General features: G+C 37.9%; 1 protein-coding gene and 1 pseudogene across 2 annotated transcripts; both read left to right on the forward strand.

Annotated features, from left to right (window-relative positions):
* LOC148861484 (cyanidin 3-O-glucoside 7-O-glucosyltransferase (acyl-glucose)-like) lies at positions 1–13,028 on the forward strand. 2 transcript variants are annotated; one of them, XM_088984147.1, is made up of 12 exons: positions 1–275; positions 417–480; positions 2,050–2,108; positions 9,612–9,687; positions 10,152–10,223; positions 10,322–10,409; positions 10,509–10,767; positions 11,308–11,423; positions 11,533–11,753; positions 11,862–11,993; positions 12,452–12,542; positions 12,638–13,028. In XM_088984147.1, the coding sequence occupies exons 1-12, from the start codon at positions 144–146 to the stop codon at positions 12,852–12,854; spliced, it is 1,527 nt and encodes a 508-aa protein (XP_088840273.1). In that variant the 5' UTR covers positions 1–143; the 3' UTR covers positions 12,855–13,028. The 2 variants fall into 2 exon arrangements, with proteins under 2 accessions (XP_088840273.1, XP_088840275.1); XM_088984149.1 differs by lacking the exons at positions 10,152–10,223; positions 10,322–10,409 and having other exon boundaries at positions 8–275; positions 10,523–10,767.
* An 8,754-nt stretch (positions 13,029–21,782) lies between these two features.
* LOC148861485 (cyanidin 3-O-glucoside 7-O-glucosyltransferase (acyl-glucose)-like) lies at positions 21,783–24,041 on the forward strand (annotated as a pseudogene).
* Positions 24,042–24,248: the final 207 nt, after the last annotated feature.

Raw genomic sequence — 24,248 nt, forward strand, 5'->3', positions numbered from 1 at the left:
GTTTTACAACGGAAGATGAATCTAAGCCCCTCCTACCTTCTTCCAAAGTTTATTCTTTATAATTGCTTCTGTCCTTAACTTCTTTATTGACATCTCTCTTTCAGTCTTAGCAAAGAAAAGTAGAAAAGTAGTCAGAGTAAGAGATGTGGAGCCTGTGCTTGCTGCTTCTGCTTCTAACTGTAGAAGTAGGAGGTTTGGGCCAAAAGAGCCCCAAATATAGCCGAGACGACTTCCCCTCCGACTTTGTTTTCGGTGCTGGAACTTCGGCTTATCAGGTCTGTCTGCAACTAACCATTTCATCACATAATTTCTCAATCTGACTGAAGAGAATATACATAAAAAGCGTCGAAGTAACAAAAGAATAGGAAAATTGAAGAAATAGCTGTGGTTTTGACCATTGATGAGTGAGTATGCAGGCTGAAGGTGCAGTAGCAGAAGACGGAAGAGCTCCTTCTATTTGGGACATCTTCACTCACCAAGGTGAACCCGTCTTTTTCTTCTATTTATTATCTGAAGATTTAAAACATGTAATTTTTATGATTAATGGGCATTCTATAACGTAAATTGTTTTTCTGTTGCCGAAAACAAATTAAAATCAATATGTTTTTGGTTGTGTATACATTTTTTGTTTTCAAAACTGAAATAAAAAACGGTGGGTTCTTGAATTTCTAGTTTCAAAAGCATGATTATAGCTGGTTTTTTAAAATAAAAAACGATGGATTCTTGAATTTTTAGTTTCAAAAACATGATTATAGCTGGTTATTCAAAACCAAAAACAAATTAAAACCTACATGTTTCTGGTTGTGTATGTGTTTTTTTTTTTTTTTTTTTTCAAAACTGAAACAAAAAGTGGTGGGATCTTGAATTTCTAGTTTCAAAAGCATGATTATGGCTGGTTATTCAAAATCAAAAACAAATTAAAACCAACATATTTCTGGTTGTGTGTGTTTTTTGTTTTCAAAACTGAAACAAAAAACAGTGGATTCTTGAATTTCTAGTTTCAAAAACACAATTATAGAGGTTATTCAAAATCAAAAACAAATTAAAACCAACATGTTTTTGGTTGTGTATGTGTTTTTTGTTCTTAAAACTGCAACAAAAAACGATGCGTTCTTGAATTTTTAGTTTCAAAAACATGATTATAACTGGTTATTCAAAATCATGTTCCATAAATCATATAATTTTTACACTAAAAAAATTGTTTTTAATTTAAAATACATCATTGTGATGCTGGCTCCAAAAACATGTATTGTTTTTTAAAATATAACCACCTTATAAGCTTAAAACATATTTTGGTTTTGCTGATGTAGCGATATCGAAAACAAATCAAAACAAAAACTAGGGCTGTTCATAAGAATGCCCAACAAGACCAAACCGATCAATCCGGACCGGCCCAACACGAGTCAGCCGGGTTTTCATCCGTACCGGTCGGTTTCGGGTTAGGCACATACATAAACCGAAATCTCGGATCAGTTTCGATTTTCTTACGTAAAAACCGAAACCAATCCGACCTGAACCGAACTAGTATTCTACTAGTTTGGTAGTTCCTACTTCCTACTTTGAGTAGTTTCCTAATTCCTAATAATCTTCTATTTTTAGACTTCTTCTAGAACTAGAATTCTAGAAGGCCCATTAGGCAATTACAATTAGAATTCAATTAGGTGTCATTTTTTTGTTTTTTACTCTAGAAGGCCCATTATTACACTTGTTTTTACATGATGAATTTATTGATTTTATTCTTTACCTGAATTAAATTTAGATTTATCTTAGACTCTTGAATATCAAATTATCAACTAATTCATATTTTATTTGGCTTTGTACAGGAGCAAAACCGAAACCGACCCAAACCGACTAAAACCGACCAAATCGGTTTGACTTGTCAGTGGGTCGATTTCGATTCCCACCTTAGCTAACCCGACCAAGTCGGGTCGTTTGGGAAAATCCCAAAAAACCGACCCAACCCAACTCGTAAACACCCCTAACAAAAACGTTCATATTTTAGAATGCTTCCTAAATTAATCACGGTTTGATTTGATTCCAACATCTCAGGAAAGATGCCGGACAAAAGCACGGGAGATGAAGCAGCTAATGGATACCATAAATACAAGGTAATCCTCGTTAGTCCTCTTCATGTTCAAATTAAATAATTAATTATGAGATTCTTTTTTTCCAGAAAATTACAGGTAGTGGGATGATGATACTTATAAGGGTTCGTATGATAGCATTCAAGTAGAAAGACTTACACGTTATGACGTATTTGTATAAATATTTTAAAATTCCAAAAATATCATTTATATAATTTTTTAGCCCACTTTGCCTTCTTTATTGAGTTTGTAAAACTCTGGATTGGGCCGGGCTTTGCCTTTATGTTAATAAAATATGCTCAGGCCCGAGCCTGAGCCTGAGCCCGGCCCTCATATAAAGCCCAAAACTCAGGCTCGAGCCAAAAGTAAGAATAAAATATTTTTTATTCAATTAAAAATTATTTTATTTATATTAAAATACCTCAAAAGCTAAAAGAATAATGAAATATCTTACTATTATTTAAAAAAAAAAACGAGAAGAATAATAAACAAAAAAATTGGGCAAATTTTTTTAATTATCCCTACTGTTTAGTTAATTGACAGACTGTATCCTTACTGTTTATCTATTGTCTTAGAGTACCCCTAACTTTTCTGACAATTGTTTAAAACTTCTTTGCCATTAACATGAATGATTAAAAAGACTATTTTATCCATTATTTTCTTTCAAAATTTTACAATGAAATAGAAAAAGAAGAGACAGAGAGAGAGGGAGGGCGGAATTTAGAATTTGGATCTACAACCGGGGATGAAGGATGTACCTGATATCGGTAATTAGGTTGGTGGAATCATCCCCCGTGAAATCCACGGAAAATACTGTTATCGTCCCCCAACCTCATTTCTTCTCACAGATGTTGTCCGTAACTTCTCCATCAGCCCAACAAAAATCACACACCCGTTCGAAGCCCTTCTCTTTTCCCTATTTCTCCCCTCCCTTTTATCTACCATAACAAGGTATTGAATATGAATCCATATGTTCATAACTAAGAGCTCCATCCGGAGGGTATACAAGGGAAGATCGGAGAGTCGGGATCCACATCCACTGGTACAATAATACGGTACCATTTTTGGAGAAAGGACTTTGATCGAAGAAGGAAAAGATGCCAGCGGAACACAAACTCCGGTCGGGAATGAGGGATCTGTTTTCATGGCCCTTCAGGAAGAAGGGTTACATCCCTCTGTCGACATACCTCCGAACCTACAAGATTGGGGACTACGTCGATATCAAGGTTAATGACGCAGTTCACAAGGGTATGCCTCACAATGTTTTATCACAGTCGCACTGGTAGGGGTTGGAACGCTACCAAGTGCACCATCGGCGTCGAAGTCAATAAACAGATTGGAAACAGGATTATTAGGAAGATGGTCCACGTGCGAGTGGAGCATGTGCAGCTATCAAGGTGTAGGCAAGAGTTCAAACTGAGAAGGATCCGCAATGATGAGAAGAATTTCACCAGATTCTCATCTTAACCAATGCACTTTCATCACAAGGTGGAGGGGTCCGTGGAAAGATCCACTGGTGGTGTCGCTTGTGTCGGAGATGGGTAGGTGATCTCCGGTTCCCGCTTCTTCAACCTTCTTCCTCCCTTGTCTTTTACATCTCTCACTCTCAAACCTCTCAAAACATCCAAATGCAACTGTTGCAAAGGAACCTGGATATCTTCTTCTTTAACTGCTGCGATCTACATATCCTCACCTATCACTCGAACCCTAAAGTAATCGTCGTCGTTACTCTTCGAGGGAAGATCCATGTGAGTCAAGAAGAAACCGAGATGCTGGCAATGGTGCCGAATAGTGGAAATGGGTTCAACCGCTTGACGTCAGCAGTTTCTATGTCAGAGCTGGTGGTGTGCTGGTGCTGGAGCTATTGCTGCACCTCCAATGGTAAAGGCAAAAATAGAAAGTTGAAGACAGAAACAGGAGGTTGTATTGGGTTTTAAAAAAATTATATGTTATGTGGTGTCACGTGCGTACAGATTTTGATGGAATTGATGAGGGCGGATTTGGCCCTCTAATGACATCATGACACATGGCATCTTGGAACAGCTAGTTGATACATAGATACCATCTAAGCAATTGAAGATAGGAATAGGGGAAGTGAAGGAGGGTTGTATTGGGGTTTAAAAAAATTATATGTTATGTGGTGTTGCATGCGTACAGATTTTGATGGAATTGATGAGGGCGGATTTGGCCCTCCAATGACATCATGACACATGGCATCTTGGAACAGCTAGTTGACACATAGATACCACCTAAGCAATGACTTGGAGTCCCAGATCATGGTTTCTCTTCGCCTAGACCTAGCGACCTCGACCACAACTCAAGTCGGCTAGAAGCACCTCGTCTAGGGCTGACCTACAACACCTCGTCACTAGCCAAAGTGACATCGACGCAAGGAGCGACCTCCCTCGAGGGCGTGTTGGCTTGATTGAGGTACAAGTGGCAACCTGCGAGCGTGCTAGCCGACAAATTCGACTTGCATATTCCGACACTCCCACGATTTTTGGAAGTTGGCCCACGTATTGAATGTTTTGGAGGGTGGTCAACGTGCATGATGTTTACCTCCAAGGATTTTGGACCGGTTAGGTATGATCTCCCGGAAATCTCGAATGCGGTGTGTGAGGTCCACACTGAATAATGCCTATATAAAGGCACCAACCCCAAAGACCTAGGGAGGAGAGAAAAAAGAGAGGTACGCGTGATTACTCTACTCACTAGCACTCAAGCTCTCAAGAATTCAACTCGCATTCATAGCATAAGTACTGACTTAAGCATCGAAGCAACCTCGTCGGGTGAGCTACCCTGGGTTCTCTGATCCACTGTTTTGTAGATTAATCTAGCTCGCCACCCAATTGGAGTTCGGATCGCCATCCAACTAGGAGTAGCTAGATCGCGCACCATCAATTGGCGTCATCTGTGGGAAACACTACAAGAAGCTAAGTTCTCACTTTCTAAAAGGCTAAGTCCTCTTCTTCCAGAAAGCTAAGATCTCACCTTTTAGAAACTAAAGTTCTCACTTTCTAATTTCCATTTTTTATGAACTCAAAGGAACTTTTGAGCAGCATCAACACCTAGAACGAATACCGATTACTGGGGGACAAAAACAACTATGATGAACCAGGAGAACTCCCCTATGACAAGCAGACAAGTTCAGGCCAAACTCAGCATCCCCAGTGCCCTAGATAAATAAAACGTTACTGTATGTGAACGCCATCTCCCCGCAGTAGACCCATCAGTGGTTCCCGCTGGGATTGAAGCGTAGTAGTTCTATGAGACGAAGTATGAATTTCCAAATCTGAGCATGGGAGAAACCCAGTGTAGATAACAACAGAACATCCTCAACTCATCCTCAATAGCAGTAAGCTAGGATGAGGCCTCATCAACCCTGTTTCGCAAGGTTGCCTCTACAAGACGAGCTCTTCGTGGCTTCCACGGGAGTTGGCGGCCAACGGATTGCATGGACGCCCTTGCAGGTCGAGCCTTCCAAGGCTCCCGTGCAAGTTGGTGACCTAAAGTCAGTAGTGTTGCCCTGTAAGTCGAGCTCTCAATGGCTTCTTGTAGGAGTGGATGACCGACGTCACTAATGAGGCTAATGCAGTGCAGTCGTGGCCTTGAACTACCGACTCACACTGAGAACAACATTATGCCCTCACAAGGGGGGCAGAACATGTACATTGTGGTCTCGCAAGCACTCACCCAAGAAGATAATCCCACGGGATGACGTAGAAGCTGCTATATGAGAAGTTACTACAGAATGACCACCCGATTAGGCAGAAAGGTCAGGTCGCATGTCGGCTAAATAAGGGTAAGGAGAGTGGACCGTGAGTCGCTCTCAAAGACCAAGGGCTAAGGTCCGAGCTGATAAAAGACCTCGGCACCACATGAGACCCAGTCTCCTCTTCGGTATGGGCAAATAAAAAAGTAGCTTGTGCGTAGGTAGGATGGGCACATACTCTACAAGGTCTGTTCACTTCGGCATAAATTGAGATCGGGTTATTCCTATTAGAGCGTAGCTCGTTAGCTCGACACTTCGTTAGTAATCCACACTTATCCACGTTAGCTCGGGCATATACCTAGTCGCCTCTTTGGCATGGGCAAAATAAAAAAACAGTTCGCGTTTAGCCTCATCGATGTGCATACAGTTTGGCAACTCAAGGTAATCCACACTTAGAAAACCTTTATGAAATGGAGTGGAAGACAAAATACAACACCTATTCGGCATACCAGTTGGGCACCATGACAAATGCAAACTTGGCTGATCTCTTCATAGTAGACCTCTACCTCGGTTTTAGGCTCTGCATCGAACTCACTGACTATTCTTTTGAGAACCAATTCGAGTGACACTGCGTCGAAGTCTACCTAGGTGGAGTGACCTAATAAAATAGTCACACAGTTAGAACCCCCCTTTGAGGACAGCATGGTAAGTTTCACTCTCGAGGTAATGGTCAGATTGCAGAACCCCTTGACGGTTACATCCCTAATAAGGTAGATGTCCTCGGGGTACCTGCTTCACCTCTCCTCGAGAGGATGAGTTCGCTCTCGTGCCCCGAGAATCAAGACAGCGGGGTCATGCGTAAGGCAGCAAACACTCAAACTATTCCGATCTGAGAAGTAAATCAGACCAACGCCCGCGGCTACGAACTGATCGATTCAGTCATCGTAGGCCAAAAGGAGCAATCTCCTCCCTTCACCGAGCTACTCTCAGCTCGGGAGTGGGGGGCAATTGATGAGGGCGGATTTGGCCCTCCAATGACATCATGACACATGGCATCTTGGAACAGCTAGTTGACACATAGACACCACCTAAGTAATGACTTGGAGTCACAGATCGTGGTTTCTCTTCACCTAGAGAAACCACACACTTAGAAACTGGACACCAAACTTAGAAACTTATAGCTGATTCATTCAGATTGGACGGTCAAATCATAAACTTAGAAACTGGACACCAAAGCAGTTCGGTCTTTGAATCGATTTTTAAAACCTTAGAAAAAAGTTGGAACTCTTCAAAGATAATTTTTTATAAACTTTTAAAAGACGAGATTGAAGATGTGGTTTTGACATCCACCGAGAAAAGAACTTTAACCCAAGCCTAATGGATCTTTTGTAGGAATGGCAATGGGGCGGGGACGGGGAGCCTCTCCCCACCCCTTCCCGCGAAAATCCCCATCCCCGTCCCCGTTCCCGTCCCCGCTAACAGGGACAAGGTTATCCCCATCCCCATCCCCACGGGGATCCCCATTCCCCATAATTTTTTATAAAGCTAAAAATTTTGTTTTTGTTTTTTTATTTTATTTAAAAAGTAAAAATAAAATAATTAAAATTTACAATCTATTAAAAAAGATTCAAACATATTCAACCATATTTTTTAAACATTAATATATAGACGTATGTGTGCATATATAACGTATACATACATATATACATATATATAGTGGGGATCCCACGGGCAAGGATCGGGGTCCCTGTGGGGCGGGGAGTGCTCTCCCCGTCCCCGCTAACGGGGATGAAAATTTCCCCATCCCCGTCCCCATGGGGCGAAAATCATCCCCATTCCCACCCCATTTGGGGTGGATCCCCACGGGGATCAGGGAAATGGGGAAAATTGCCATCCCTAATCTTTTGCAAGGATTGGACGTTAGAAAATTCGGGGCTGACCTAAACTTGGGTTGGCCTTGGATTAAGGCCTTGGGTAGTTTGCGCTCGGTCCAATCCAAGTCCACCCAAACAAGTACAAATATATCTATATAAAAATGTAATTTCTAATTATATATACATAAATATTAGGGGCGAGCAAGAAAAACCGAATTAATCAGAACCGAAATGAAAATTCAGTTAACCAAACCAACTGCAGTTCGGTATTTTAAAAAAACCGGTGGCATTGATTTGGTTTTGGTTAACCAAAATAGAAAACCAACGGTTAACCAAACCGACCACTATACATATATTTATATATATGTTATGTATATTATATATATTTTATATTTTCTATACATTATAAATTAATAAATATGGGTTATATATTTATAATATAATATATATTATTTATTATTTAAAATATAATATTTTATATATATTTCTAGTGTTTTATTATATATTTACATATTTTTTATAATATATATTATAAATAATAAAAAACTTATGAATCAATGAACCAAACTGATCAACCGGTTAGCCGATCAGATCCGGTTTGGTTTCAATGGAAAACTGGTAACCTTGGTTTGGTTTTAAAAATAAGCCCACTGAATCGAACCATGAGCACCCCGAATAAACATACACATATATGTACATATGTATCAAACATACACATATGTGCATGTTTGATACATATGTACAAAAGTATGGAGATATTCCCAATGCAAGGCTGTAAAGTCTGTTCAAAAGATGTTCGAATGGGCCTTGCACTGACTGAAGACGATGTTTGACCCAAGGAGGCAGCTGGCCAGAGAGGTTTTTCTCATAACATGTGCTGTACCTTTGTTAAACTAGAAGCCCATATATATAAGGGTTAATTACACTGCAACTGCAACCCAATATGAATTTGGCATCAATTCACGGCCAGGATTCATCCCCCTGTATGGTGGGGTTAGAAAATTCTGACCTGAATTGATCAGTCATTCTCCCTATTTGTAATGAGACTTCCAGCACTCAACGGTACTAAAATTTACTGTTAGAAGGGAGAGCCCTTCTTATCCGAGATTTTATCAACCTCCTAGACTTGTTCAGCCTCTTGGATCAAGGGACAAGTGTCCCACAAGGTAAGATTAGTTGCTCGGATTTTTTCAACTACCTTGCCAAATTTTGATCACAGCAAGCAAATAACTTGCTGACGTGGTATTAGTTTGATTAACTGTTAATAGGCCTAGGATGGGAGAGAGTCAAAGATATTTACCCATTGGTGTAGGCTATTGCCATCGGCTGTAAAATTTATCCATACACCAAGGTTATTCTGAATTGAGGGCATCTGGCCACTCAGATCAATAAGATTTCCTCAAACCTGATCAATTCACGTAGTCCCAGCCCAACCCAACCTAAGTTGTGTTGAGCTGAGCTCCATTTGGGCCTGGCCTGAGACCAATCTTAGCTTCTTAGGGTTGGGCCTGGGTTCACCCTCAACCCAACCCAAAGCTCCCCAGTAGAACCCCTACTGCTAGGGATTAGTGGTTTCTTGCAAATTTACTATAATACCCCTTCATTTAAGTCATGCCATAATAAAATTTGTGTGATGATGAAAACTTTGCGTGCACTATCAGTCCATTTGAGATTTGGGGGTTCATCTCTTCATCTAAAAATGAGCTTTGGGACCTTAACGTTGAAGGATAAAATAAAAAATATTTTTTATTTTTTTTACTTTTTTTCTTTTTTAAATGATCATTAAGGTTCAGTTTGGAAGGAATTATGTACAGTGCAAATACATACAAAATAATATAAAATATAAGATTTTACACTCTAGAAAATTAGTTGTGCCCTAATTCTGTTAATGGTCTATCTCAAAAGGAGTATTTCTCATCTCACCATTTATAAACCTTGCAGGAAGATGTCAAGATCATGAGTGAAATAGGTCTTGAAGGCTATAGGTTCTCCATATCTTGGTCAAGACTCCTCCCAAGTATGTATCCGGCCTCAAGCCCTCACTTCGATGGAATTATTTTGTCTGTTGGCCTAGAGAATATTCTTCGAAATGTCACGTTATTATGAGAGTAGGGTAAAATAGTAATTGTTCTATTTACTATCGACAAATAACATAGACATGGGTGTGAATCAGTGAACATGTCCAATCCAAAAACACGAAATCGGCTTCAGTCACTCAAGGCCTATAGTGCTTTATTTCATTGAGAATATCTCTGTAATTCTGTATTTTATTTCATGGGAAGATATTTCCAATGCAAAGATATAATAACTGTTGGAACGGGTTCGGGATTGACTGAATCCGACTTTCAAAAATAGTCCCAACAGCCTATAATGTTGGCTCCCAACAGCCAAAATTATCCCCACTTCAATAATTTCATATTAGTACGTATAAGCTTATATTGTTTGATATATGAGACAAAGTATTGTGTTTGACGGTGGTAGATGGAAGAGGAGCAGTTAATCCAAAAGGCCTCGAGTATTACAACAATCTGATTAATGAACTGATTGCCCATGGTAAGGCTAATATAGGATTGACTCGCCAATCCAATTACTTGATGATGGTATATACAACAATACTTCTCTCTTTAACTTCTTTCATGTTGACCAAATAGGGATTGAACCACACGTTACCCTCTTCCATTTGGATCTTCCCCAAATACTAGAGGATGAATATGGAGGATGGTTGAGTCTCAAGATTGTGTTAGTTCCTTGTGATACTTGTTTTTTAACATTGGATTAGGACTTAGGGTTTAGGGTTTGTTTGCATATATAAGAATATTTTATTTAACTTTAAAACAGGGATGACTTCACAGCCTATGCAGATGTTTGCTTTAGAGAATTTGGTGACAGGGTCTCCTACTGGACCACCATCAATGAGCCCAATGTCATGGCTATTGCATCCTATGACACTGGACAATTCCCTCCCCAGCGGTGCTCGTTTCCGGGTGGTGTCTTCAACTGCTCAGCTGGAAACTCCTCTGTGGAGCCCTACACTGCAGTGCATTACATTTTGTTAGCCCATGCATCAGCTGTTGCATTGTACCGACAAAAATACCAAGTGAGTGCCTTCTTAATTACCTCTGAATCTTTGTGAAAGGAATGACAAACCAATAGGGATGCAAACTATGAACAGTAGACCCGATTCGATTGGATCTCACAAATATTGATTTGAAGGATGTTGGATATTTGAATTTGATCTGCTTCAATTTAATTTTTTAAAAAATTAATAAATTATTAAACAAAAAATAAAATATAACGATATAAATAAAAAAATTAAAAATAAACAAGTATCTTTTCAACTATTTTAATCATATATACACGTTTTTTATAAAAGATAATATAACAAATTTACAAAAGTACAATATATATGTGTATATGTTATATTTATATAACTAAATAAATAAATATGTGTATATCTCTGTTCGAATCCTCTCGGATTGGATAAAAGAGTGATCCAAATTCGATCCAATTTTTTATGAGGTCCTTATTATCTGATTCAATCTGAAGATCCAAAATGGAGCTACTTAAATCCAACAAAATAGGATAGGACTTCATATCGATCGAAACCAAGGAACTAAGCACTGGTTGTATTTTGCAGGCCAAGCAAAATGGTTGGATAGGTTTAAACGTGTATGCCTTCTGGTGTAGTCCTATGACAAACTCCACTGCAGACGTTGTAGCGTCGCAAAGAGCCATTGATTTCTTCAACGGTTGGTAAGTAAATAGAAACAATAGTACTTGTTCTCTTCATGCATCAAACTAGCTTACATCCGGAGAATTGAAGCAGCTCGTTTGGGTTGATCAAGCATGAAACTGCATGCAGGGTTGTCAATCCTCTGGTGTTCGGAGACTACCCTGTGATCATGAAGAAGAGAGTTGGGACAAGGCTCCCATCCTTCACTAAACGCCAATCTCAACTTGTAAAAGGGTCATCAGATTTTATCGGTTTGAATCACTACTTCACATTTTACATTCAAGATGACTCCAACAAATCGACCATAACACCTCCAGATTTCAATCTAGACATGGCTGTAAAGTTTTCAGGTTCCATTCTCGACGCTTTTGATCAGTAATATTCTAGAGCATATATCTAGATGATGTTTGTGGAAACAACAAGTCTTTTAACTCTCCTCAACAATTAATGAATTGCAGTGAATAAAGATAGCACACCCTCGGGTGGGTTCTCACCAGATTCTCCGACCTTCAACCCAGATGGCTTGCAGGAATTGCTTCAATATTTCAAGAACTATTATGGCAACCCTCCCGTTTACGTTCAAGAAAATGGTAAATATACGTTCATCACAATGTTTTCAAAAATGACCCAAAATCGGAATCGTTTTAATTAGCCACCAGTTTTTGGGTCAAAGGTTCAACTGTTAGGTTTGAACAGACGACCCAATCTGGCAAAAAATTAAAAACAATAATTGAAATAAAAAATGGTTAAAACTGTCGAATGGGTCAAAAGTTCGACCACTCAGGTCAATAAGTCATTGACCAATTCAATGGTTTTGGTCAAGGATCAAGTTTAAGGTAAAATGAGACAAATTGTCTGGACAATTCCTTGGCCAAACGGTTTAACCGTCCACATCAACTGCGGTTCAGCATTGCTTCATATATGCCTAGGGAAACATCCCATGACTCTCATCACATTAACACAATCACCAATCAATTAATCTCTCTCTGGAACACACTATATATATCCACCAAGAACTTTTTTTAATTGTCATCCCATCTGTGATCAGGTTATGGTGCGCCAAGAAACGAGACGCTTAACGACACAGCCAGGATAGATTACATGAATGGATTCATGGAAAGGATGCTTAATGCCATAAGGTGGAACTCTGATGGGTTACTTGAGAATCATCTCAGAATATGGGGTTGCTTTCTCTTGGAAGGATTCTAACTTTGTTTATGGTTTTAATTTGTAGGAATGGATCAAACACCAGAGGTTACTTTGTTTGGTCGTTCTTAGACGTGTTTGAGGTTCTTAGTGGGTATCAGACACGTTATGGGCTTGTTTATGTGGACTTCCATAACGAGTTTAGGAGACAACCCAAATTATCAGCACAGTGGTACTCCAATTTCCTCAAGAACAAAAGCATCAAGACAGGGAGGATGAGGGCCAAATCCTATTCATCTGCATAGTAGTTCATCATTTTTCTCGGCGTATGGTTCATGTAACTAAGAGTCCAAGAATAGGGCATCATCTGAAACCACGTCATACAGTTTGTAATTAATATGGAAAGAAGTTAATAAACTATTTTCAGGGAATTATCTCTGAAACCTCCTTTACTAAGCCAAAATCATAATTTTCTCCAATTTTCCTTTAAATTATTTAATGAAATTTAATTATTAGCAAAATGGAATTTGATTATCATATATGTAGCGTGCAAATTGAGCCGGGTTAGATTGGGTTGAGCCCAACCCTAAGTTCTACGCCCCCAACTCTAATCCTATCCCAATCTGACCTTCAACCCAATCCAAAGTCAACTTCAGGTTCCAACAACAAAAAAAAAAAACTTCGGGTTGGGCTGGGTTGGACTCGGATTGGGCCCAACCCAACCTATTTTCCATCCCTTAAAATCTCATAAAACCATTTAATTTCAAATCTTAACTTAGTTTTCACTATGTATACTAATCCTATGTTTTATTTGTATTTGTTTCTTGATGTTTTTATTGGTTCTTTTAGTACAAAATTCAGAAAAATAAGTGTTTGAAATGACTATAGTTTATTATAACTTATGATAGATCTTTTGTGCACGACAGACATTAGAGAGGAGATGATGAATAAAATACTCAAAAAACATAAAATATGTTATTAAGGTTTAGTCTTTTCATTTGGGATCAAGTGAAGTGATTATCTTAAAAGAAAGACATGATAGTATGTAGTGAGGGCTATCCAACTATCATACATCTAAATAAATCAATGTATAATATAATGTATATAACATATATTTATATATGACATATATTATAGAGTCGGGTTAGGGTTGTCCAAGGGGTAAACCCTAACCCAACCCGAAATGAAGTCAGGTTCATGAATTTCAACCCTAACCCTAACCCAAGCATCAACCTGGCCGATCGGGTTGGGTTAAGGCCAACCCGTCCCAATTTGCAGCCTTATCTTACATGTGTATTCTATTGCCAATCTCAATAATTTGAATTTCATTAAAACTCCGCTTAGTGCTGAATAAGGTAATTCTATGATACAAATCCTGAATTCATGATATACGATAAAGTGGAATGATCTGAATATGCATAGGTACATAAGGGAAATTCATCTCAAATATCAATTATTTACATCAATAGCATTAAATTCAAGGCTCAAATCTATATTACTATCTATATCTGTACTATTATTATCAAAAGTGTGAAACTTTTGTTTAATTAAAATATCTCAATTTTTTTTTTTTAATTTGATCCCTCTCTAATTGTGTGGACATAAATATAATTCCAATAACTATTATTTCCTCATTCTTATCTCTCTCATCAAATATTATATTTACGGTATTAACTCTCATTAACATTTATTGAATCATATTCTTGACTAGAATACCCTTATTTTTGATTTTGATCCCTCTCTAATTATGAGGGCACAGAATGTAATTTAAGCTATTACATTTTTTGGTTTTTTTCATTCAATTCCCACCTATTAAGTCTTGTATTAAAGGTATTAACTCCCATTGGTTCATTCACAAAGAATAATTGCTTTTACTAATGATAGAAATAAAATTCAAATTTAAATCCAATCCAAAACAAAGTTGTTTTCTTGTTTGTGGCGAGTCAACAATTCAACTTTTTGAGTTAAAATGTGTCAACCCTTGATGTCATAGTTAAATAATAATAAAAATTAAAAAGGTGAAAATATAGATGTAAAACAAATATAAAAAAGTTTATAGAGAACAATTGGACACATCTCTATTATTGTATATTGATCATCATATTAAACAAAAATAATTGTAACAAATACCAATAATTTTTGTAGACATAGAAATATAACAAAATATAGAAAATTCCGAAAGCATATTATTTATTATCATCATCATCTTCGTCATCATAAAAAATTGGCACGTGCAAAACATGTTCACACTTACTAGTTACTATAAAACATATCATTTTTTACTTATTCATTGATTAAGAAACATATTTGATGGCCTAGATCTTTTTAAATTCTTAACATTTTGTGATTGGTTTTGTCCAATTAAGTATAGTAAACAATCCCATAGATGATATAGTCACTTGACGTCTCTCCTATATGGCCAACATGCCTCAAGTACGTCTTGCTCTTCCCCATCCCTTACTCCTCTATAAGGTTGTTGGTAAAGTCTTTGGTTGCTTCTAGCCGAGAGGAGACTTGGGATTGAGTTCCACTTGGTTTGGGTGGTCTAGGAGTTTGGGGGAGGGTTCACCCCTATTATGTGTATTGTAACCAAGTAATGGGCCTTTTGTTTCTTTTGGATTTTTTGAAAAGTGTTTTTTTTTTCTGGGTAAATTAGAAAGATTCCCTATGCCCTATCCAATGGCCGGGGTTAGTGACATTTACCTGGCCCTTGAACTTTCATTTGCAATAAAGGCTTCTTGAATTTTTACTTTGTGACAAATACCCCTATTCATTAGAGTTCCATGAGTTAACTTTGAAAAAAATTCTCATGCACTCAGATGTTTAAAATTTTTTAAATTCACAAACAACCCTTTTCCTATTTATTTAAATGGTTTATGATTCAATTAGCTTTCTAAATATAATGTTGACAGCCTCTTAATTGTTTTAATAGATCTTTGTAAATTTGTAGCTGTAATTTGATAGATAAAAATTTAAGGTTCCATTTGATTTTTTTTTTTTTTGTTTATTGAAAAAGTGAGTGAATAATTTGACGGAGATTGATATTCAATTGAAGTTCGTATCAATTGTTTTTGCTGGATTTTTGAATTATGATGAACTCTAAACCGTAATTATTGTCACAATATCATAAAAATAACTTCAGTTTCTAAGAATTTTAGAAGATAAACTTATTTAAAGTTCATTTTCTCCCTATATTGTAATATTCTTCTAATAATTTTCTCCATATATCCACACGAAATGGGTGGGCGAGGAATGTAAAACAAGAAAAGTTAGGTGGGTATTTTGATAATTTAATGCATTTCATTTTGATCACCTATTTATTGCAAAGCCGAAGCTCAGGGGTAATATCATAAATGAACCTTTGTAATTTACCTTTTTTTTATAACATTACTGTTTACACCACCATGTGTACCTATTACGAGACCGGATCTGCTGATCACACAGGGTGCCTCACACACACATCCTACCATGCAATGAGAACATCTCCCGTACTTATAAATTATTATTCTTGGGAGATGTTCCCAATGCACAGTGAATATACATGTGAGGCAGCCCTGTGTGAAGAGCAGATCCCATCTCACCTATTACACCACCACGTGTATGTGTTATTGTAGATATTGAGGTTCACAGGGCATAACCTCACAACGACTTAACGAGCACATCCCACCGTACATTGGGAGCATCTCCCGTGTATAATTGTATGGAAGGGAAAATAAAGAATGTGCATGCATACTTCATTCCTTCCACCGTTGCATGCATTCTTTATAAGCCAAAAGTACAATTGGGTGGGTGTCAGATTGGAATTAATGTCAATTCCAGGGTAGAATGGGGTTTTTGACATTGTAAATATTTATAGGTGTGTTGGAATTCAGAAATCTTCATTGGGCCTCTCCGTTTCTAGCAACTGCAGCGGCTGAACACATACCATTGATAAGCCTTGAAGCATCAAAACTTATCTTGATCTCCCCCTCCTTAGGCTGACACCACCTCACATTTCTCGGATTTTTCTCCTTGCCTCCTCGATTTGGCTCCACGATACTCTGTGAATGCATTTAGAGCTCTTTCAATAATCTTCTTGGGGGACTCGACTTATTTAAGAATATTTTATTATTCCTATTCTTCCAAATGAACCACAAGAGAAACGCCCCTCTCTCCTTCATCTTTGAATTATTCTTACAGTCTTCTTCATGAATTTCAGTCCACCACCCCTTCAAGTCATTAACGAATTCATTGGGGCCCATAATGTTATTATTTACAGCTGACTAGACTTGCGAAGTCACACTCCAACCTCTAAATACATTATCAACATCCTCATCTTCTCCACAGAAACAACAACCTCCATTTTAAAACTTCTATTTCTTAAATTAACTTTTGAGGGAAGTTTGCCATTTAGAAGTAAGAACAAAAAGACCTTTAATTTAGGTTGGCACTTTAGGTTCCAAGCTAGAGATCTCCAGTTGAAAGCCTCCTCTCTAGTAATCAGCAATTTACCTTGTAAGCCGATCTAATAGTGAATACACCATTTGGATTGTACCTCCACATTATCTTGTCCTCTTTTTCCCCAGCTGGGGTAAAAAGAGGTTTAATCTTGATCCAGTTATTTGGGGATATCACTTCCTTAAATTTTTTTCCTCCCTCCAAACTTTCCTCTCATGATCAATGAAATCCCCAACCCTCAAATTATCATCCTTATGATAGGAATCATCATTAGATCCATCAAGAGGTTCTTCCCCCACTCACCTATCATTCCAAAAGTTAATAGACTCTCTATTACCAATGATCCACATTAGACCTTTATTAAGAAGCTCCCTTGAATTGAGGATCCCCCTCCAAGCCCACAAGACACTTTTTTTGCACCGAACATTAAGGAAAGATTCCCTCCTTAAGTATTTTCCTAAAGGCTAGGGCGAATGAAATGATAGGAATGATTCTTGTTATGAGTTGGACCCCTATTTATAGGAAGAGATCCCGAGGTTTCGAAATAAATGAGCCAAAAGTGTTTGATTCACATTAGGGAAGGGAATTTTGGATTCAATGTCAGTAGTTATCAGGGAACACTGCTAGGGTTTCACCACGTGTCTTATGAGATATCTCAAGTACAATCTTTCATTTCGTCTGAGGATTTACATAATACACATGTGTTACTTGCTTTTTCGAGCCTCTTAGACTGACGTGGTGCGGGTGAAGTCTCTACTTATCTCACGTCTGCTCTCTAATCCTATGAGGCGTCCCATCATGCATGTTATTAGTGACACACACATTTCTTTTACTCATTTCTGACCTACGATGAGTTGTACGATGGCTTTAAGTTCATTATAAGTCTGTGCGGGCCTTGAGCTCATCACAACTCATTTTAGGTCATGAATTCATTGCATGTCTACTCGGGTTCCAAGCTCATCGCAGATGTGTGTCAAGTTATGAACTCATTGCAAGCATTTGTGTAGTATTGGTTTAGCGCATTCTATGCTCTGATGGTCCAAGTGACCATCATGTGCTTAGACATACTTTTTTCCAATTCATCAGATGCAAAGCCTTTCTATCATTCGAATTAGTCCACAAAAATTTCTTCTAGGCTTTGTCAATCTCCTTGGTGGTGTTCATAGGCAATTTAAAAGATCTCATTATATGCTAAGGCATCATATTGATAGTTGATTTTAACAGTGTTATTCTTCTTGCAAGGGAAAGAGTGTTTCTCTTCCAACTTGCAAGTTTAATGTTAACTCTATCAAGCACATATTTAAAAGAACTTTTTTGTAACTCTTGAGTTAATTATGGGAGCTCCAAGATAAAAATTTATATTACCTTGAATTGGAAATTTCCGAATCCTAGATAGATTTTTTTTTTGGAATCTGTAAGGGCAGTTATTTGAAAAAATAATTGTTGATTTTTTTTTTTTTTAATTAAGAGCTTGTCCAAACGCTTTTGCAAAATTTTCTAAAATTTCTTTGATTTTGCAACAGGTCGGAATAGTTGGTTCAGCAAAGACCAGACAATCATCAGCAAATTGAAGAATAAGAATTTTGGGACACTCTTTAGCAGCTTTGCATCCAATCTGGTATTCAGGACTTTCAGATTCTTTCACCAAATTTCTAGAAAGAGATTCCACACACAAAACAAACAAGTAGGGAGAAAGAGGGTCCCCCTACCTTATCCCCCTAGAAGGATGGATTCTCTAGAGGGAGTTCCATGTATCAAAATCTGGAAAGACACCGTTTCAACACACTCCATGTTAAATTTCCTAAGGACTTTCTAATTGAAATCCCACTCAAGTCTATCATAGGCTTTTTCTATATCAATTTTACATGCCACAATTCATTTTTTTTTCCTTTTTCTTCTTTTTTATAGAATGAATCATTTCATGGACAATCAAAATATTATGATTAACTTGCTTATTCGGAAAAAAATGTACTTTGAAACGGGGAGATCAAGTCCTCCAAAAGCAAGATGACCTTCTAAACTACATTGCATAGGCTTATAGGCTTATGGGTCTGTAGTTGTTAACGGTTTCTGGATTGTCAGATTTTGGAATGAGGGCAACAAAGGTTTTGTTAAGAAAGGGGCATAACCTCCTAGAATGGAATGGAAGAAGGCTCTAAATGTGACTACATGGTATGAGAGCCAACCTAAGAAATCTTATGATAGTCTGACATGACCGGCTGCATAAGAATTTCCTAGGGTTGGAAAATTTCCAGCAAAAGGGATCATTGGCTGAGTCTTGGAGATTGTTGGTGAAGCATCAGAGGATGATCAGTAATCAGGAAGAGTTAGAAAGAAGAACCCTCAAGATTAGGGTTCAGACTTATCTTTGAAGGTCACGGCCAGAATTTTGCTAAAGTAATTCAATCTTTTATATTAAAAGGTTTACCTTTTCTGGTTATTTTGAAGGCTTGACTGAAAGTGTTTTCCTCCCAAACTGTTCTTGATACATGAAAAGAAGAACCCTCAAGATTAGGGTTCAGACTTATCTTTGAAGGTCACGGCCAGAATTTTGCTAAAGTAATTCAATCTTTTATATTAAAAGGTTTACCTTTTCTGGTTATTTTGAAGGCTTGACTGAAAGTGTTATCCTCCTAAACTGTTCTTGATACATGAAAAGACTAAAGTCCTAATAAAAGACTAACAACTAACTGTGGACTAACACTTAAATAACTAGTAGTTGTATACGAGTACAATAGAAAGAGGTGGGGACCACATCAGTGGTTTCTACAATAGGTAAGGCTGCAACTAGTGCCGGGTTGGCCCAAACTCAACCCGAAAATGATGGGTTGGGTTGGGTCGGGTTAATGTTTGGGTTAAGGTTAGGGTTAAGGTTAGGGTTGAAATTCATGAACCCAACTTTACTTCGGGTTGGGTAAGGGTTGACCCCTTAGGCAACTCAACCCAACCCAAACCCGACTCTATAGTACATGCCATATATAAATATATGTTATATGTAATATATAACATACATTGATTTGTTTAGATGCATGATATTTGTATAGCCCCCACCACATACCATCATGTATTTCTTTTAAGATAATCACTTCACTTAATCATAATCAGAAAGACTAAAACCTTAATAACATTAATTTATTTTTTTGAAAAATTTATTCTTCATCTCTTCTATGTTGTTTGTTGCCAAAGAAAGATCTATTGTAAGTCATAACACTTTTTTTTTTTGAAAATTGTACCAAAAGAACAAAAAAGGAATGTCAACAAACAAGTACTAATGAAAAAGAGGATTAATATATGTACTGGAAGTTGACTTAAGATCTAAAACAAGAAATTCTATGGGGTTTTAAGGGATGGGAAGAAGGTTGGGTTGGGCCCAACTCAAGCTCAACCCAACCCGAAATTGACTTTGGGTTGGGTTGGGTTGGGTTGGGTTTGGGTTGAAGGAATTTAGTTAGGGTTAGGGTTAGGGTTGGGTTGGTCGGGTTGAAGGTCGGGATGGGTTAGGGTTAGGGTTGGGGGTTTAAAACTTAGGGTTGGGCTAGGGTTGGCCTCAACCCAACCTAACCCGGCCTGACTTGCAGCCCTAGTGATAGGTCCAGTCTCTTGGTGATATGTACAATTATAGATCATATTGGAACCATGTTGCGAACAAAGATAAAATATTAATATGTTGGTTTCGGTTTGGCAATGTATAAAACAACCAAAACTGTCCCAACCCAGTCGTAGATATATATTAATATTTTATTTTTAAATTTTTTAATTTTTAATATGGGAGAAAGTGGGAAAATTCCTACATTTCTTAGTTTAAATTATAATATTTTGTGTTGTGAATTAAAATTATTAAAATTAATTTTTTAAATTTAAATCTTTTGAATCGACCAATCAAACCGATAATCTAACCCAAACCAATCAACCCGGCTTAGCTGGTTTTCAATAATGCTCAGCTAGTTTCAGGTGATGATGACCAACTCCCCAACTTGATTAGGTCGATTCAATTGACCAAACATCCTAAGTTAAACCAAACCGACTCGTGAAAACCCTTAAACATTATATCCATTGGATGTTCTCTTGAGACTTGAGAGTATATATGGTATAATTTTTATTAATCAAATTCAATGGGGGTACAAAACGGAGGGTAGCCCATCCCCCATCCCTTTGAGAGATCCTACCATCTGAGACACTATCAGTTGGTGGTGGTGATACTACCAATATCACATAATATCATATACGTATAAAAATCTCGTGAATAATTGAGCCAAGCAAATGAAGATTGTCCATGTCATCTACAATTTTTTACCACACTACTGAACAACCCCTAAGAAATTAAGGAAACATATCATTTTGAAATTTCCAGTTATCTTCATTTCCATGAGAGAAAATGGTGGGATGAAAGAACTGAGGAGTTATTTTCACTCCTACGAAGTATAGAATGTCTGTATAGCTATGTCTCTCATCTCCCATGTTTTAGAAAAAGAATTTAAAAATGTTTAAAGATAAGATTGATATGATACAGAAAGAACTTTGACCAATCAAAACCCCTAAAGCTCAGTTTGGAAGCAGTACAAATGCAAATATGTACAGCGTAAATTCATACAAAATAATATAAAATATAAGGTTTTGCACCCTACATATTTGTGTTTGTATTCCTTCCAAACTCAGCCTAATGAATTTTGACGAATAGGACATGATTGGTTACCATTTTTACGATGCTGTCTGATCTGCTTTTAAGTATTTCAATTGCTCTCTGTCTCTAAAATGAGTGTTTCTCATCTCTGAATTAACAAATCTTGTAGGAGGATGTGAAGATCATGAGTAACATAGGCCTTGAACGCTATAGATTCTCTATATCTTGGTCAAGACTCAGCCCAGGTATATATATCTGAACTTTGATAATGGCTTCATATTAGTATGGTCATCTTGTTTGGCATATATATATACCGAGAGGAATTGCTATATTTGCTGGTGGCAAATGGGAGAGGAGCAGTTAATCCAAAAGGCCTGGAGTACTACAACAATCTGATCAATGAATTGATTTCCCACGGTAAGCAAAGGATTGAATTCAGATTACTTACCTTCCATTTAAGCGTATGAAGAGTTTATGGGCCTCGATCGGGCTTACCTCGGCCTGTGAGTGTTATGATCCATTTACCCAGGCAATCCAATTCATGAGCCTAGCCAAGTGATCATAAACTAGCTGCCTGTATATATGCCGATTGTTGGATGATCTGCTCAGATAGTAACATTCCTCTCCTTTAACTTCCTTTCTTGTGGTCCAAATAGGGATTGAACCATACGTTACGCTTTACCATTTGGATCTTCCCCAAATACTGGAGGATGAATTTGGAGGATGGTTGAGCCCCAAGATTGTGTTAGTTCCCTGTCAAATTTGCTTTTTAACATGGACTTAGGGCTTAGGGTTTAGGGTTTGACAGTTTGTTTGTGTATATAGGGGTATTTGGTTTATCGTTGAAACAGGGATGACTTCACAGCCTATGCAGATGTCTGCTTTAGAGAGTTTGGTGACAGGGTCTCCAACTGGACCACCATCAATGAGCCCAATATCATGGTTATCGCATCCTATGACACCGGATTATTCCCTCCCCAGCAGTGCTCGTTTCCCGGTGGTGTCTTCAACTGCTCAGTCGGCAACTCCTCTGTGGAGCCCTACACTGCAATGCATCACATTATGCTAGCCCACGCATCAGCTGCTGCATTGTACAGACAAAAATACCAAGTGAGTGCCTTCTTAATTAATTACCTCTGATCAAAGCTTGGTGAAAGGAATGCCAAATTAACCAAGTAACTGAGTACATTGAAGAGTTGTTTAATTTGCAGGCCAAACAAAATGGTTGGATAGGCTTAAACATGTATGGCTTCTGGTGTAGACCTATGACAAACTCCATAGCAGACGCTGTAGCATCGCAAAGAGCTATAGATTTCGTCAATGGTTGGTAAGTGAATAGAAACAAACAATACTTTTCTGGTGGATATATGCATCTAGCTAGCTTACATCCAGAAGCAGCTTGTTTAATTGGGTTGATCAAACATGAAACTGCATGCAGGGTTCTCGATCCCCTGGTGTTCGGAGATTACCCTGTGACCATGAGGAAGAGAGTTGGGACAAGGCTTCCATCCTTCACTAAAAGCCAATCTCAACTTGTAAAAGGGTCATCAGATTTTATTGGTTTGAATCACTACTTCACAATTTACATTCAAGATGACTCCAACAAATCGACCATAGGACCTCCAGACTTCAATCTAGACATGGCTGTAAAGTTTTCAGGTTGCACTCTCGTCGCTTTTGATCAGTAATATTCTAGAGCATATATCTAGATGATGTTTGTGGAAACAAAAAATCTTTTAACTCTCCTCAACAATTAATGAATTGCAGTGAATAAAGATAGCACAACCTCGAGTATGTTCTCAGAGATTCTCCGACCTTCAACCCAGATGGCTTGCAGGAATTGCTTCAATATTTCAAGAACTATTATGGCAACCTTTCTGTTTACGTTCAAAATGGTAAATCAAAATAAGGCATCCCATGATTCTCATCACATTAGTACAATCACCAATCAATCTCTCGCTCTCGCTCTTTGCAACTCACTAGATATTCACCAAGAAGTTTACTTGTCATGTGTGATTAGGTTATGGCGCGCCAGGAAATGAGACGCTTAACGACACTGCCAGGATAGATTACATTAAAGGGTTCATGGAAAGCGTGCTTAATGCCATAAGGTGAATCTCAGATGGTTACTTCCAGCATCACCTCAGAATATGGAGTTTCTGCTCTATCAGTACTAAAGGGTTATTCTGACTTGTTTCTGGTTTTAATTTGTAGGAATGGATCAAGTACCAAAGGGTACCTTGTTTGGTCATTCTTAGACGTGTTTGAGGTTCTTAGTGGGTATCAGACACGGTACGGGCTTGTTCATGTGGACTTCCAGGATAAGGAGTTTAGGAGACGACCCAAGTTATCAGGTCAGTGGTACTCCAATTTCCTCAAGAACAGAAGCATGGAGATAGGGAGGATGAGGGCCAAATCCTATTCTTCAGAGTAGTTATTTTGCTTAGCGTGTATGGTTCCTGCAACTAAAAGAGTCCATTAGAGCATCATATGGAACCACACAGCTTGTTAATTATGGAAAGGAGTTAATAAACTATTTTCAGGAAATTATCTGAAACCTCCATTAATTAGCTAGCTTTACTAATAAACAAATAGTCTACCCATCATCCACTGAGTGCCCTTAATGTTGATACACAAAGTA

Source organism: Nelumbo lutea, chromosome 4 (assembly GCF_056320005.1).
Source record: "Nelumbo lutea isolate HS-2025 chromosome 4, American lotus-T2T, whole genome shotgun sequence".
Taxonomy (NCBI): Eukaryota; Viridiplantae; Streptophyta; class Magnoliopsida; order Proteales; family Nelumbonaceae; genus Nelumbo; species Nelumbo lutea.

Excerpts from the sequence above, each read along its gene's own strand:
- LOC148861484 (XM_088984147.1), top strand. The coding sequence starts at position 144 with ATGTGGAGCCTGTGCTTGCTGCTTCTGCTTCTAACTGTAGAAGTAGGA. Across the intron at positions 11,754-11,861 it reads CATGGCTGTAAAGTTTTCAG|TGAATAAAGATAGCACACCC; the intron begins GTTCCATTCTCG and ends AATGAATTGCAG. Across the intron at positions 11,994-12,451 it reads CGTTTACGTTCAAGAAAATG|GTTATGGTGCGCCAAGAAAC; the intron begins GTAAATATACGT and ends ATCTGTGATCAG.